General features: G+C 33.0%; 1 protein-coding gene across 1 annotated transcript; it reads left to right on the top strand.

Annotated features, from left to right (window-relative positions):
* Positions 1-574: 574 nt before the first annotated feature.
* Positions 575-3,931, top strand: LOC139526359 (piggyBac transposable element-derived protein 4-like). Its single transcript, XM_071321496.1, has 5 exons — positions 575-1,209; positions 1,411-1,611; positions 2,359-2,640; positions 2,957-3,138; positions 3,413-3,931. Exons 1-5 carry the CDS (start codon positions 575-577, stop codon positions 3,748-3,750), a joined length of 1,638 nt encoding a protein of 545 aa, XP_071177597.1. The 3' UTR covers positions 3,751-3,931.
* Positions 3,932-17,830: the final 13,899 nt, after the last annotated feature.

Raw genomic sequence — 17,830 nt, 5'->3', positions numbered from 1 at the left:
ACTCCATCCATATTTAAATTATAGCATTGAGAAGCATCCTGTGAAAAATATTAATCTCTTTTCAAGTCCCTTTCAACATGGTTTTGTTTTTGTTTTATCATCATATATTCCACACATCATATCGTTCAAATCTACTACACCCATATTTGGATTATAGCTAATAGCAAGACTTAGTTTTTTATTTTGATTGTGTATACCGTTATGAAATGCAACTTTTACATTTGGTCTCTCTCGAAATGCACAACATAATAGCGGACTTCGTCTGTACAGACTGAGCAGCATTAGGTTTTGCCTCTTTAACCCTCTTAATGCCAAGGCGACATATATGTCGTTATAGCTTTAATGCCAAAGCGACATATATGTCGTGCGGGGGTTTAATGCCAAGGCGACATATATGTCGTCTCCAGAATTTAAATAAGTATACCAATTAAATCAAGACATTGCACTTGTTTTACACCATGTTTTCAATTATATATAATTGTACTACTGACCATAGGTCATTGACGATTACGTTGAGTACATGACGTCATAGTGACGTAATAATCACGGTGAAATTTGGGTGTGCAGGGTGAAAATGTCGTTTACAGAAGACGGCAATAGTGATGCAGATATATCTGACTCATTTGTAACGGATGCTGAAGATTCCGAAAATGAAATCAATAGACCTGGTAACCTGATAAATGGACCGTGGTTCACCATTATAGAGCCAAATTCTTTTTTCATAGATAGACTGCCATCATTCAGTCCAGATCATGGTCCAGTTGGATTTGATGCAAATTTATCTCCATATGATTACTTTGAGAAATTTATTAGTGAAGATGACAACAGTTTATTTGATATCATAGTTGAAGAAACAAATAGGTATGCTACGTTAAACGCTAATGACCCAACCCCACAAGGAAGAGGAAATAACTGGAAACCAGTTTCCAAGCAGGAACTCAGTGCCTTTTTCGGTTTACTATTAGCAATGGGAATAGTCAGGAAACCTTCTTACGCTTCATATTGGGGAAACGGAAATAAAAATGCACTAACATACACGCCAAATTTTCCCCAGATTATGTCAAGAAACAGATTCCAGGAAATTTTGAGGTTTTTACACTGCAATGACAATGCTTTAGCAGTCGAGAGAGGCCAAGCTGGTTATGACCCACTCCATAAAGTTGCTAATATCATAGAATTTTTTAACAGAACTTTTGAGGAAAATTACAGGTAAGAAACGAATATAAATCTTGCAACTACTAGTATATAAAAAAAGCACAATTATTATTGCACAAATGTCTGCAGAATTTGTTTGATATTTTAAAATAGTGTTTTTAAAATAATTTAATTCATTATTGTTTCAATTCACTCAGTATTTTATCAATAACTTATTCATAATGTATGTATTCTTAAAATATTAACTTATTTCAGACTTTCACAAAATGTTTGCATTGACGAAAGAATGATTGGTTTCAAAGGAAGACACTTTTTGAAGCAATATATTGCTAATAAAAAGGCGCACAGATGGGGTGTCAAGGCATGGGTTCTTGCTGAATCAGGCACTGGATACACACATCAACTAGAACTATACAAAGGCAAATCAAATGCACCTCGTCATCCTGATGGACAAGGGTATGCTGTTGAAATTATATTACTATATTTTTTTATTGTGTCATTTCAAAAGAATAATTCAAGTCTGGAAATGATTGATTTTTGTTTTTTTAATTTTTACATGTATCATCATGACATTAACAGCAGCCAACCCTTTTCTCAATAACCACACTAAGCAAAAAGACTTATCTCCTATAACACTCCGGTTTGCAAAGATTAATAAACAAAAACGCACGAATTTTTGATTGTCCTGTAAATCTTTTGTGATAAACTAATCTTAGTAATAGTAAGTTCGTTGTATCTGTACAAGTGGTACTGATTCGTAAAATCGGTAGCATCAATAATAAAAATTAATAAAACGACTATAGAGAGCAACATGATTCTTCAACCAGACTGTAATTAAATGTAATGCACAATGGTAAGTTATTTAAAAGTTCCATGATTAGTTGTTAATTTGTAAAAAAAAAACTGTTCAATTTATGTTTCTCAAATTTTTACATACCGTTAACTCAAAAATACAATAGTATAATGTACAACATACGAGAGCTGTGAACACTGTGAACTACATGTACATGTATATTCTAAAAAAAAATATAATCATAAAACCGTATACCGTACACACATTCTCGTAGAAGGCCTTTGGTGTATTATAAAGACGGTAACCATCGACATGAATTTCTGACTTATTTCAAATAACATATTTAAATTCATTCTTAAGTGTAATAAACGTTGCAGTAAACATTGAATGCAATGCCATGTATATTCTAGATACAAAGTTGTTACGGATCTGATGAGGCCCCACTTTGGAAACCAGCACCATGTGACCATCGACAGTTGGTTTACCAGTCCAAAATTAGTCCACGACCTCAGAAACAGGGGTACATATTGTACTGGTACAGTCATTACCACAAGAAAAGGCATGCCTCAAAGTTTTAGAAAAGCAAAACTTCCAAAGGGGACAATTCTTGCAAAGTCACAAGGACCAGTTATGTCTGTTTTATATAGTGATCGCCGACAAGTGTCCTTGTTAACAACAGCTGGAAGTGCAAAGTAAGTTTTTTTATTGAATGAATTGTACTATTCCTCTTTTTCTTCTTCCAAGTAAGGAACCGTATTCATATATTAATATGTATGATTCCGCGAAAACTAAGCAGAGTATTGGGTAGCTGTATTCACAATTCATTTCAAAAGTTCTCAATTTAATAACCAGTGATCACGTTTTCATAGAATATCTATTAGTAAAGAAGGATTTAAAATTATAATCATTCATACTTGTAAGTACATGCATTGGAGTAATCAGAATATTTGTTTTATATCAAGATCAAGACCTAGACTATATTTAAAAAAAAATATTTTATATTTTCAGAATGACCCGGAAACCTAATAGTAAGGGGAAAGTTGTGAAGGCGCCAGCTTTGGTACACAAATACAATGAGACGATGGGTGGCGTTGATCTAGGTGACCAGTTTATTGCACAGTATGAACCCCAATTTAGAAGTTTGAAATTATGGAAGAAGATTTTGTTCAATCTCCTCATGACAGCAACAGGTATGGTTTATTCGAAATTTTGAGTTACCGAAAGGCTTTAATTTGAAATATTCAAAGTAAGTATACGAGCGCTATGCAATTGTTTGTTCTCTATCTTATTTTTTTTGGTTTGACGGGTTTAGTTCTGATGTTTTTACAAACATGTAGTCCTATATCATACTGATAATTAATTACCTTTTCTCAAACTAAACTCGCATACAATTCAAATATGACTTTGTTTTCCGAAAGGTATTAAAAACATCAATTTAATAATATTATTGTATTTTGTTTTCAGTTAACGCCTACATATGTTACAGAAATACCTTTGTGGTACAGAAGAAAATGGACCATTTGACATTTCAGCAGGAAATAATACAGGGTTTGATTGGACAACACAGAGAAGGACAGACACGACCGGGTAGACGTTGCTTACTTCAAAGTACCAGACTTACTGCTCGGCACTTCATAGAATGGATTCCCAACAAAAGAAGAATGAGATGTGCCGTTTGTTCTGGCAAAGAGAACAGATTTTCGGGTACAAGAATAAGAACATGGTGTCCGGACTGTGGCGTTGGACTTTGTGTTGGAAGATGTTTTAAACATTTCCACACATTGCAGATTTATGAGGAATAAAATGTTTGCGTTTTAAGGAAGAAACAACTTCAGTTAATTGGACATCAGTTTTACAGTCATAAATACTCAAATGTTATCACATTCCAAGAAATGACAAAATTATTATTAGTATACAAAAACACTCTAATCAGCTGATCTATCCTTGATAAAACTTATAAGAATAAAATGCATATGAAGTACATGTTGATTTCTTTTCGTTCTTTATTTGTATTTAATAACTTCTCCGCTGAAACCAAATATGATTTTTTTTTGTTCATCTACAAATATAGAACAAAATAAGTCAATTTCTCTTCACCTAATGGTAATAATTGTCACCTCTTTTATCAAAGAATACAGCTGAAGACTCAACTTTCTAAATTAAAAAAAAACCTCGAAAACGACGACGTCAAAAGAATTCGGCACTGGCGACGTCCAAATGTCATTACCTTTTGGTAACGTCATAACGTTGTTTTTTTTAAAGGGAAATCACACTATTTAAACTACTAATAATAATTCATTGAAATTTTGCATTTAGACAGATCATACTTATTTCAATATTTTAGGCGAAAAAAAAATTGGGGTCACCGATGTTGTTTTCGAGATATGACGTCATCAAAAAGTAAAGAATTGCGTTATACCGTAATATAGAAATAGCGCTCAAAAATGCTAAAAGAAGGCAAAATTATTGAAAAACGATGTTTAACTGGTTTAACTAAAACAGTCAATTGTAACTTTTATCTTATACACATTTATTTTTCTCAGTTTCCTTATTTTTTAAGGCCCTTTTACATTTCCCGCCAATTTTAATTGCCGTTTATTATAGATTTTTCTTGAAATAAAAAAAATCTACTAATGTTTTTTCCTTCAAACTTCTGCATTAGTTGCAGCTTCAGGGGAGATTTTAAAAGCATTAATAAAAAAGGGGGGTCACCGATGTTTTAAATCTGCTACAGTGGAAATAATCTTAATATCAATTTTTGGCGGGAATTATAACTTTTTGCAACGTTAAAGAACGACGTTGCTAGCATAGCAGCATTTCTTGCAATGCTTGGAACTATTGGGTTAAAATTATATATATATATATATTTTTTTTATATAATAATTTGTTTTTAAGGTATTTTGATTATTCATTATTAAACATGTACAGTAACAGTTTATTAAAAAGTAGGAGTCATCTAAATTTTTTAATTGCATTTGTTGTATAGGAAAAAGTAATGTGTGCCTCATGCCGTATTAAAGAATTAATTTACGGCTTGCAGTTTTAAAATCTTCCACTTCGGAAAATTGAGGGTATCTGCGGGCTGAAAAGTAACACGTTCCATTTAGACTACATCAGAATAAATTCACTAACTTGTCCTTTGCACCGGGAAGATAAAACCCGAAATGTCGTGTTTAAAAAGCCACAAACTCGGCACTTTAAAAAAAAAAAGCCCTCAATGACACCGTTATCAGAAGAAATTTAAAATTGGCTAACATATCTGTTATTACACAACGCTCCATAATCGACACAAATTAAGTTCGAGTTCCAGTTTTATTTTGATTTCGAATATTTTTTCCAGTAAGATTTCTAGTTTAAGCTCGAGTTACACTTAGAAACTTCTTGAGTTATACTGTTAGATAGAGTAAAAATTCTGGTAAGAGTTTAAATTTTGAGATCCGATGAAATTAAGAGTAAGAATGTGGTTTCTATTTTATGTTGGTGCACCTCTTTTTGTTTGAATGTATATTCTTTTATCACATTTATCTTTCATTGTGGTAAATGCACCTATTTCTGCTAATATTGATTAATGAGGGGGCCAGGACCTTTTTCGGGACGTCGGGATCAAGTGTTTTTAAGCTCGGGATTTCGGGATTGACCCTTTCGGGATCCGGGATCTCTTTTTTGGATGTTCGGGATGTCAGGATTTTTTTTAAATTCTGGGCCTCGGGATTTCATGTTTTTTAGCCCGGGATTTCGGGATCAGGACCCCTCTGACCCCCCATCCCTCATTAATGATAGTCAATTTGAAAATAATTAATTGAATTTGTGTGCCAATATTTAAGCACTCTCTGATATATCATATTGGCTATTTTGTTTAAAGAACCAAAGAATAAAGAGTCAAAAAACTGGATGTCCTTTTCAGTCACGGTCTCCGACAATATCCCTTTATCACTGTCGACAATGATCACATTGAGTGATCTAAACTCGAACCTACATCTGAACTTTTATTACTATTTATTAATTTTTTTACCATTGTTTTCTTGATTTTTGCAAAACTTTCAGTGGCAAATATTACATGAACATCAGCACAAAACATTTGTCTATATGAGTGGAATATTCTTTCACCAGACGGACCATTAATGTGTTTGTTACAGTTTATCAGTACTCTGTGAGACATGTGTACAACGGTTTAAAAATTTTAGTGGTTTAGATATTAAATCACAATTTATTTGGCTAATGTCCTCTGAAGATACTTTCATACTCCAGAAACTCGGAGAATTATTGGAAAATTTATCCTCATATAGGAAAGTTTCCTTAAATGATATATAGATATAAAAATGCCCAGTCACCCCCTTATGTTATTAAACACTGTGCTTGTTGTATTCTTGTACTTGTCTTAATAAATATTTTTTGGTTTGGTTATTTTTTTTTTTTTTTTTATAACATTGTGTGTTAATCATATTGAATCACTTGTAATCATTTGTATGTAATTAATGTTGATTGTTCTGCTCCTTGTGGGCGCTTTGATTAGCAATAAAATATATTTGAATTGAATTTGAATTTGTGTATATCTCTACATAAATACATGTGTGTGCGTGTGTGTGTGTTAAATATTTCTCTTGTTGGAGACTGGTAAAGCCAAATGTATAGTACGTGTTGAATTATGATACGCCCGGTTACGGGACGTATTATGGTATACATCTCTCCGTCCGTCCGTCGTCAACATGTCAGACATTAACTCAAAAACGCTTTAACCAATTGGCATAAAACTTTAAAGAAATTGTTTATATCTATTGACGTGAGCTCCCTTTCTTTTTTTCTTTTTTTTTTTATAAATTTTGATTTTACGTTTCCGAGTTATCCATTAAAAAGGTGGATTTCCCAGTTTTCGGACAATTATAACTCAATATCGCTTTCAATTGTCATACAACTTTGATAAATTGTTTATGTCTGTTGATGTAAATACCATTTTGATTTTCATAAATTTTTAATATGACATTGAGAAGTAATGAATCTTTCTGAAATTGTACCACAAGGTTCCATATCACAAATGAAAGGCTGAAATTGATTTAAGGGGTACATGTAATTGCTCAAAACGTTCAGGAATTAGGGGCCACACACAAGCATTCTACTAAAATTACTATTTTACAATAACTTGTGTTATCTAAAATTGTACTACAAGGTTCCATACAACACAAGGAAGGCTGGGATTGAGTTTTGTGGTAATTGCTCCAAGAGGGGAGGGGGTGGTGTTTCATTTATTTATTTTTTTGGCAATTTTTCGAAATATCTCAAAAAGAAATCTCCAATTGCACAGTATTGCACAATAGATTTTTAATACCTTTGACCACATTTATTTTGTGTCAGAAACCTATATTATGTCAAAATTTTTATCACAATCCAAATTTAGACCGTATCAAGCTTTAATATTGTATCCAGACTTGCCCCAGCTGTTCAGGGTTCAGAGGCGTTAGATATCAAAGTAACATTTTGGGAAAGATGGACGACACTTAGATCATTTCTCTCGTCACATGTGAAATAAATAACGATTTCAAATAGGACTTCACACATTTACGTCCAGTGGCAAGTTTAATGCATATTCAGAACTAGAACACATGAATTTGACTCTGCTTTGTAAAAACCCGACAGGCTGAGCTGGATAAATACTTATATGAAATGAGATGTTTGATGAATTATTTATACATGTAGTATAGACGACTATAATAGTTATGACGTTGCATGCATGTGATATGAGAAAACTGCAAGTTGAAACTCATTGTTCTTATTTACAACCCTCTTTTGAACAGAAAACTACAGATTCCGATAGCTATACGCTAACATGCTGGTACTCTTGGTCTATATGTACCCCCCCCCCCCCCCCGAAATATACGCTGAACCCTACATACGGCATCGCGGCGATACGCTGCCAAAGTTGTGCCATTTCATGACCACTCTCGGCTATTTTCTTTGCCATACATTTTGTCGATTTCGAGTAGTATTTTCATTTTTGCACTTAAGGTCAAGATGAGTCCATAATATTTTTGGAAATTTAGAATTCAATTAGATATTGAACATATACATCAGAAAATTAAAAAAAAATTACATGTCACCGACTTCGTTATCGAGAAAATGGTCGGAGAGGATGAAATTCCAACGTTCTTAGTGTTGATTATGCATGATGATTATGTGTTTTGTATTAGGATCCTGTTTATCATAATGGTCTGGATAGTGAGTCATTCATTGTTAATGTTTATTTTGTGTTTCCAATATTTTTTATTCTTTATATTTTAGCACCTCATCATTCAATCTTTGTTTTTGCCTTTTAATCTGCAGTATTTGCCCATTATTTTGTATTCCGCAGGTTAACCCCAATACAATCTAGAAACTCGCTAGTACACCATATCAGTTGTAAAAAATATGATATGTCCATTATCATTTCTCCTGCTTTAGTGGAATATCCCTGTAGCGTTCGCTTTTTCATAAATTAGCAACCTTTACGGCGGAATCGAAAACGGCGACGTCATAATACAGTTACGACACTATGGCGGCGCCGAGAGCGATGCGTATAAACAATAGTGTGATTTCCCTTTAAATCTGGCATCAAGAGGGTTAATAATCTGGGTAAATGCCTTTGTTTACGAATGGTACCAGTTAGATGGGTGTTTTCAGTATACAAGTAATATGGAATTTAAAAAATTATCACAAAAGACATTTAACCATTTACCTAAGAGACTGGCAGATCTCAATAATTTGAGGACAACATGACATCCTTGCGTTTCATTATTTGGAATTGGATCATACCGTTTCCCCCTATACTGTAGAAAATGGATAATGGTGTTGCCTCTACCACCATCCAAAGCTTGATACCAAACTTGCTACTCTTCGATTGTATGTATTGAGTCATTACAGTTCTAGCTTTAGTACCTATGAAATATTCGTCAATTTAAATTTTCGTTTTGGGGTAAGATAAAGGTTAAAAAAAAAAAACATATTATCATGTTCTACATGTTCTACTATCGGCTTGAACCAAACAGACGGGTCGTAAAAGTCGCTGTTTCATTGCGGGGTGTTTTTTTTTTATATTATTAACTAAGTGAAGTAAAAACTAAAATCTATTTCTTGAAAACATTCCTGAAAACCATGGTGTATTTTACCTTTAAATATTTTGGACCAAAAATCTTCGATACTTGGTTTTCGAATGTTAAAAATTGTCGCTAAAAAAAAGCCTTTTATTTCTGTAACAGTAAATTTTCCATTCCATTCAAACATTCGGAGTCTAGAATCTGGATTCAGTGTATTATTCCGGCGTTTTCTTGTAAGAAGCTGTTTTGCATATCTAAAAGGAATATTTATTGTTGGTTGCTTTACGCGGCATTAGCACAACAAGGCTATATCGTGGTGATCTAAAAGGAATAAGAAGATCTAGAGTTTCACAAAAAAATCATTAAAATCAGATTAATTGTAATACTATAACGTTTATAATAACTATAATTCTTAAGGTAAAAAGTTAGTCGAATTCGAGTTTTATATGCATTATATGCATAGTGCGACGTAAACTATGTTGTTAACAGAACTTGATTCTTAAAGTTTATTGACCAATTTAACTATTGTTCAAGTTGATACAATGATTAGTGTTATAAATTGATATATTTATGTCACGGAATAAGGTAACAAGAATGTATTCTCATGAACGGTTATGATTGATTGATAGGTGATAATGGTCTAGTGGCAAATATTTCATGCATGTTTAGAACGATGGACGGTTATGAGTATGAGATGTGTTAAAACATAAAATCAAAGAGCTGACGCTCTACATGTTCAGCAGTTTCGAAACGTTCACAAGTGGTTTTGCTACTGGTTGGTTAAGAACTTTTGTGTGCATCAAATTTTTAAGCAAAGCAAAACATGTGTAACCAAAAACACCGACCAAACGTAAACATATATTTTTACATCCCCACACCTAAAAGGACAAACAGTACTGCTCGAAGAGTATTCACAGTTTCGGACAGTTAGTTCAAAGTCATTAAAAACTAATAAATAATGCCTCAACTTTAGCTGCATGGTTCGAAAAATATTTGACCATTGTAATATTATCACAGCAATTAACAAAATAATTTCGAAATCAAAAGCCTTAAATCCAAAATATCCAAAATTTCAAGAAAAAACATAATCACATTATATACTTGGAAAAGAGTATAATTGGGAAAAGGCAGACAAAAACCTTATCTAACAAATTCTCATGATTCCTCTTCAGCAAACTATGTAAAATATATGAGTGAAAGAGGTTTACGACTGACCAGAAAGGTTTTAAATGTTTGGCTTTGAGCGTTCCTGATGAAGGTTAATCCAGAAAAGCGCTTCGGACGCAATAAATTATAAAACGTGTTGTTTTCCATTTTTTACATCACTGGGTCGATACCTCTGCTGGTGGACTATCAGTCCCCGAGGGTATCATCAGCTCAGTAGTCAGTGCTTCGGTACTGACATGATTTAACAAACTTTACTAAAATTGTCTGTTTATAAATTTTGAAATTATTATGAAACTAAGGTTTCAACTCCCTCAGGCAAAGTTGGCTTTAGATGAATTTGGCTATTTATTTTAGGTATTTTTGACATAAAGCTCTTCAACGATTCTCGGTACTTATACATCTTCGGATTTCAAATGTTTGGCTTTGAGCGTTCCTGATGAAGGTTAATCCAGAAAAGCGCTTCGGACGCAATAAATTATAAAACGTGTTGTTTTCCATTTTTTTATAAACATTTGCTCTGTCAGTTATCCAGACGTCATGTCTATCAGAACAAAAACCACGTAAGAAATTGTGTCAAAAACTTTTAAAGAAACACAAATAATCGTCAAGGACACACAATCATCTACGGAGATCTAGAGTTTTTGTATCATCACAAGTAACTATAGATGAGTACTAGCTATTTGATGATACTATTAACAAACTTGACCTGCATGTCAAGCCATTACCAATATGGAAAGCAGACGAGGCTGGTTTGGCAAAGAAACAGACCAAATAAAGCAAAAAATAATATCCCCAACTGGCACAAAAATACATACAGACAGTAAATGATTAAGAGCACATAACTTTATAAGAATGTTCATCTGCTGCAGATGGATTTATGTCTAATATGTCTTATCTTCACAAACATTCTTCCCTGTGTACGTAACTCCTCTGTAATGCCAATCTAATTGAAATTAAATCTCTCACTCGCTATTTTTTTTATTCTTGGTCGCTGCGTGCTCCCACGCAGCGACCAAGAATAAAAAAAATAGCGAGTGAGAGATTTAATTTCAATTAGATTGCTGTAATGCCAAAGTAGATTTGAGAACGAAAATTCGGAATGTGCCAAGATCACTGGTTGTACGTCACAGCTGAAAAAAAATGGTTACTAGTGTATTACTAAAGATGTATTTGTTAGAATGAGTTTTTATTCCAAGCAGTCGCTTATAACGGCTAATAAAATCTCTTTATTATATAGACAATCATTTCCACTTATCAATTCCTGTAATTGAAAAGGCTATTGAACATATAGCATAGAGATTTTAGGATTTCCTCCGCACACCGCCCATTTCCTTCCGCTATTAGGATCAAATTCCATCTTTTGAGAAGTTGGTACAGTGAGCCTGCCCTCAATATTGGACTGGTCAACGCCGACATGGTAATAAAAAGAATAGATTTGCAAGTGTTCTACAACAGGCAAAAGATAAGGCCGCCATTGATAAGTCGTTTATAAGACCGAATCAAAGCACAACGATTCAAAACCGCGAAGATACCTCTTTGAAAATGTTAAAACCACTCAATGACACGTGTATAATTTGTGGAGGATCAATCACAAATCCATTGGTAAAGGCAGGGTTAGTGGATACGGACCTTCATAATATTCTTGTTCCAGGGGATATAACTTTATCAGACAAATCAAATTAAAAAAGACTAACAGGCGCACGTATTTATATACAATGACCACGACACGAAATGCGGGACACACAGAAATGAAAGGCAGAGAAACAAAAACAAAAAAGGCACTAAAAGGATTTAAAAACAAAATGTCATTAAAAGGAGCAATCAAGAAGAAAACCAAATAAAAAATCATCAATCTGATGAAAGTAGACACCGTGTAAATCAACATAGCTACTGGACAGCGTGTACCACGATTTCCCGAGGATTACAAGAACAAATATCACCAAAACAAATCGATTCATCCCGATAACAAGATTTTATATTGTATTATACTGCTTAGATATGTGTAACAGCATACAATTATAAGGTTTAAGGCGTTCGTAATTAATAAAAGTACGCGCAATCTTCAGAAAATCGATTTGTAGGTCTTGTATGCAAATTCCTTGTTGAAAACAGTATGGCGGACGTTATATTTTATTTGGTAGATAATTCGACTTGAAAGCAAACTACTTGATGTTATGATAACTGTATTAAAGGAGTAGGTCCGGTAAGGGCTGATTTCGGCCTCAATTTTCAAGTCAATCTAACGAAAGATTTTAGACATTTTTTAAACACTTAAGAGTCTTTCAATTGATTCAATTAGTTAATGTGCAAGATTTTAACTGATTAAGTCATTAAAAACGCTCCGATTCAAGCTTAAAATATGAAAAATCAATCAAATATGCCAAAAATCGTCACTTTTCATATGGTTTTTGTCAAAAATGAAAGTGGCCGCATTCGTGTTCATCCTCAACCTTTATGTATATAGGTGTATTATCATCAAATACATTTTACATTTCAATATTAGGGATGAACACGAATGCGGCCACTTTTATTCAAGACGAAAACCGTCTAAGATTTTACTAAAATGCCAAATATGTGAAGATTTCAGTAATTTAGCATGACTTAATGATGCTAGTACTCGATATATGTGCATTGTATTGTCAAAAACAGCCCCTATTCATGTAGCAGAAGCATTCTACTTTTTAATAAATATCTTAACGATTACATATTCACAATTTTCTAAAACTACTATATTTTGGGGCCAAAAATAGGGGTCTTACTGAACCTACTCCTTTTCATAATTTCAGGTTGTTTTTTTTACAGAATCTATTCTTCAGTACTTTTAAAACTTTGTTGTTTTTAAGTTGTCTACCTATTAAATAATTAGGACCGCCATATTTTTTTTCGACAAGGAATTGGCATACAAGACAGCTACACGCAGAGATAAATACAACCGAGGATTCTGACAAAGAAGAGCAACCTAAACCATGTAGGCCATGCGTACGAAATGGTACATTGTATATTACATTAACATATATTCTAAGTCGTGGCTTCCTGTTTATCACCCTTATATTCTAAGTTAGGCCAACAAGGCAAACGTCAAATGAATGTATTAATATATCATATATAATTGTACAAAATTTTACCCATTTATATATGCTATTTGGTTAAAAAAAATCAGATAAGCTATGTTTATTCATCATTCATGTTACTAGTATTTAATTTCGTAAAATGTCAATTCTGTGAAATAATGTTGTTGTGATTGGCAACTTAACAAGGTGGCGTAGTATTGTGCTTCCGGTGTCAACTTTAAACACCTAGCTACGAATGTTTGCTTGTCATGTTTTGGATTTTTTGTCAGATTTTCGAAATCCTCTGGTTGTATCCATTTGAATGCCTTAAAATATTTTGCCCATAGACCCCCATTTTTCTTTTCGTAAATATTTTACATATATTATTATAAAGCATTTTAAAAAAACATTTGTAAAAGTCTTATAAATTTTTTTTAATAGTTTATTTGAATTAACTCTGCGTACACTCCGAACTTTTTATAGACTTAAAAAGTAAACCGGCAAAATTTCGCGTCTACCTCCATGTTAACAATAAGACCCGTCTTCTATTTTTCAAAAAGTAAATACACGTTAACTGTTTGTAGACCAATGATTAACTTTTAGATAACAAGCCGCGATAATGTGCTACAGCATGGAACAAATTGTGTACGCTACATCATTTATTTTATTTCTTGATGAAGAACCTAGTTGAATCTGCCGTAAATAATGTTTAACAATTACTCATAATAGTGTATACGTCATAATTTGACATGAACACAAAATTTTGCAGTATTTAATTTTTGCATGTTTTCAAATATTGATGTGAGTCGATATTTGTATCATCAGCTCGGTAGTCCGAAATTCGGTATAGCTCTTCAACGGTTTCGGTACTTATACATCCCTCGGCTTTCAAGTGTTTGGCTTTGGGCGTTCTTGATGAAGGTAATCCAGAAAACCGCTTCGAGCGCATGAAATTATTAAACGTGTTGTTTTCAATATTTTGTACATGTATCTTTTGAAAAGCAAATATAGAAAATCCGCTATTTAAAGTTATTGCAATTGATTTTCTGCAATTCAATAAAGTGATTTTGAATTTGAACAGTTTTAAACACATTCACGTAAAATATTAAGAGAGAAGTCATTTTAGCAAAATGAAAAAAAAGTACAAATGTACACAATTTTTTTTTTTAAATTTCCACACAATCAGTTAACTTGAAAAGGAAATGTTTACTTTCAAGTGCACGTACAATAACACAGAAATATGTAGTAAACGCCCGTTTACTTTTAAGTGCTAGGTAAAATAAACTCGTGAAATCTGAAGTAAACGCCCGCTTAATACCGACTAGACGGATAGAGAGTAAAAGCACGTTTACTCGGGAAGACATTAGAAAATTCCATTTTGACCGCGTAAACGTGAAACTGAAGTTAACTAACGAAAAACATACACGCTGAGTTTAATTTATGTATTGATTGGTCTGCACCCAACTGTACATAAAATAGGGTAACACGTGATAGGTCAGTAATGTTCTGTTTCTAAGATTCTCTTTTAAACAATTAAATTTTTATCACTCATTAAATTTAAGTATTTACTATTTTTTTTAAATGGATACATAGTAACATCTGTTTCAGGTTTGGTTTGGTTTTCTACAAATGAATAACTAATATACTACGGTTGATATGATAAAATATTTCTGTCACTTCCTCGTAGATTATTAATAGTAAAATTCATTAAAAATTGGGGAAAAAAAGAAAAATCTTCCTTCTACCAGTTTTAAACCTTTGATTTTAGAAAATATTGTTTTGTTGTAAGTCAAACAATACGATCGAAAATAGAGCATACTAAGTGTTAAGCACTTGAATAAATATACTTAAAAGGAAATTGGAACTCAAACTTAGTGGTATTATGTAGAAAAATAATTGCATTCTTATATGTTATTCGATCATTACCGGTTAAAATATGTCAAATGAAGTAAGAAAGTATTGTATGAATTGCACCTAAAAGGTATCTGCAAAATCTCCTCATTGTCAGTCTTAGCAGAACCTATTATATTCTTATAATAGTTATAGAAATGTGCACGGATTGCTTCATTAATATATGATATAAAAAGGTCTAACATGCAGCGTGTCTTAATTGTTTTGGTACAATTTTGCGTATATGATTCTCTTCATATTCGCCTTTGGCACAACTTTGAAACATTTAAATATTAAGATTTTTGATTAAAAAAATAGTATGTTTCATTATTTACAACAGGTAGTAACTGTATTTTATAAATTAACATCAATGCACACATAATCAGACAATTGAATCAAAACATACAAAAACAAATCCAATTTTATTCTTTGTATCAGTCGAATCTAAATGATACATATCTCGAAGGCATTAAAAAAATGATGTTTAATGCCCATCGATTTCATTTAAAACATGTTAAAGTTACACCATTACTATCAAATTCTTCAACATGTTCAACAAAATAAAACCTCTTTCGCCTCTTTCAATTGACAACTTGTATGTTTTTAATGTTTCAAGTTCGTTTTCAAACTGTTCGACAAAACATCTTGGAATCTAAAATTTAACAGCTGGTATGTTTTATAAGTCAAAAGATATATATGTTAAATATGCTAACTTCTTACACGTTTTGCTCTGGGTTGACCATGTTGATAGTAAAAAAAACACCTTAGCGATTAGCTATATAAGGTTTGCTTTCGAAAACAGACATAACCATACACAAATAGTGCGATATATATCTATCTTTTAAATAAAAACATATTCAAGCATGCACCTCTATCAAAAAAAACCACAAATTTGAAAAAAGATACCTCCTTTAAGAATACCAAAGGCTGTATCTTAATGTACTGATATAATATAATACATGTACAGCTGACTTCATTTTCTGTTTATGCCTAACATTTATGTTCAATCTAATGAGGTTTTGATATCCTATTTTCTGCTATTTATTTGGCATAGGGATCACATTACAAAGCGTCATCTTATAATTCAAGGCCATGTCTTTATCAGCAGAAATATCATAACATGCAAATGTTTGCACCTGTCCTAAGTCAGGAATCTTATGTACAGTAGTTGTTGTCTGTTTATGTAGTTCATACGTGTTTCTCGTTTTTATATACATTAGACCCTGGGTTTTCCCGTTTGGTTGTAAACTAGTAATTTTGGGGGTCCTTTATATCTTGCTGTTCGGTGTGAGCCAATGCTCCGTGTTGAAGGCCGTATCTTGACCTTTAATGGTTTACTTTTATAAATTGTCATTTGGATGGAAAGTTGTCTCATTTGCACTCATGCTACATCTTCCTGTATCTATTTTATTATGGGAAATGCATTAAACTCTGTATGCACTGATTCAATAGAGAGGCTTAAGATACCAGAGGGAGATTCAAACTCATAGATCAAAAATAATTAACTGACAACACCATGGCTAACAAAGAAAAGGACAAAAAAAATCAATAGTACACAAGACACAACAGAGAAAACTAAAGAGTAAGAAACATGAACCCCACCAAGAACTGAGGGTGATATCAGGTGCTACGGAATGGTACAAATCAAGATCCACATGTAAATGGGATGGTAGTTAAGACATAAGGAACATACCCAATATCATCTGTGAAACGGATATTCCGTAACCGTCAACCAACTCGTGATGGCGTCCGTAAAAATTGACAAAGGGATAGTTATTTTGTACTGACAGATATAACTGGTGTCATGTCTGTCATCTGTGGAATATATTACCAAGATGATGATAATAAAAACAGCTATAATTATTAAGTTTGATGTAGTGGCAACGTAATATCAGCACGCTTTTTTTTTGTATCTTTTCATTAATTAATTTTTTGTCATCAATAGTATCATACTATTTCATTGAGAAGTTTATGTTACACTATTAATTTTTATGACCTCGTTGTGTCATGCATGTCATCAGTAGTATTTTTTTTTTTTATCATCTCACAAAAAAAAAACTAGACAGATAGACAAGTACAAAATATACATAAGACACAACATAGAACACTAAAGAGTAGGCAACAAGATCCCATCAAAAACTGGTGCTCCAGAAGGGTTACCAGATCCGGTTCTACATGTGGCACCCGTCGAGATGCTCAATTGTAAACTTTCCATTTCTATGTAGCAACATTCCAACAGCGCTGCATACGCAGTATACATTTCCCAATTGATACGATATGCCTGGGCTTGTATGTCCTATCATGATTTCCTTGACAGAGGTTTGCTGCTCCTAAGGAATCGAGTTCCAAATGGTGACGTTGAAATCAATTCTTCCTAAATTGTACGGACACCTTTACGAATTGGTTCGTCATGGAATATCAGTTTCACAGATGATATTGGATATGTTTTTTGTGTCGCAACTACAAGGCCCTTTCTTTTTTTCGAATATGACCTACCGATTTACACTATTTAACGGGTTTGTAATACATTAAACATGAGCAACACGTTGGGTGACGCATGTGGAACCGGATCTGCTTACCCATTACGATAATCTGAGATCACCCCTAGTTATTTGTGGGGTTCGTGTTGCTAAGACTTTAGTGTTCTATGTTGTGTATTGTGTACTACAATTTGTCTGTTTAATTGTCTTTTTTTTCTTTTTTAGCCATTG

The sequence above is a fragment of the Mytilus edulis genome, chromosome 6 (assembly GCF_963676685.1).
Source record: "Mytilus edulis chromosome 6, xbMytEdul2.2, whole genome shotgun sequence".
Classification (NCBI taxonomy): Eukaryota; Metazoa; Mollusca; class Bivalvia; order Mytilida; family Mytilidae; genus Mytilus; species Mytilus edulis.
Note: the sequence above shows the minus strand (reverse complement) of the source record. Positions and strands in the feature narration are given on the sequence as shown.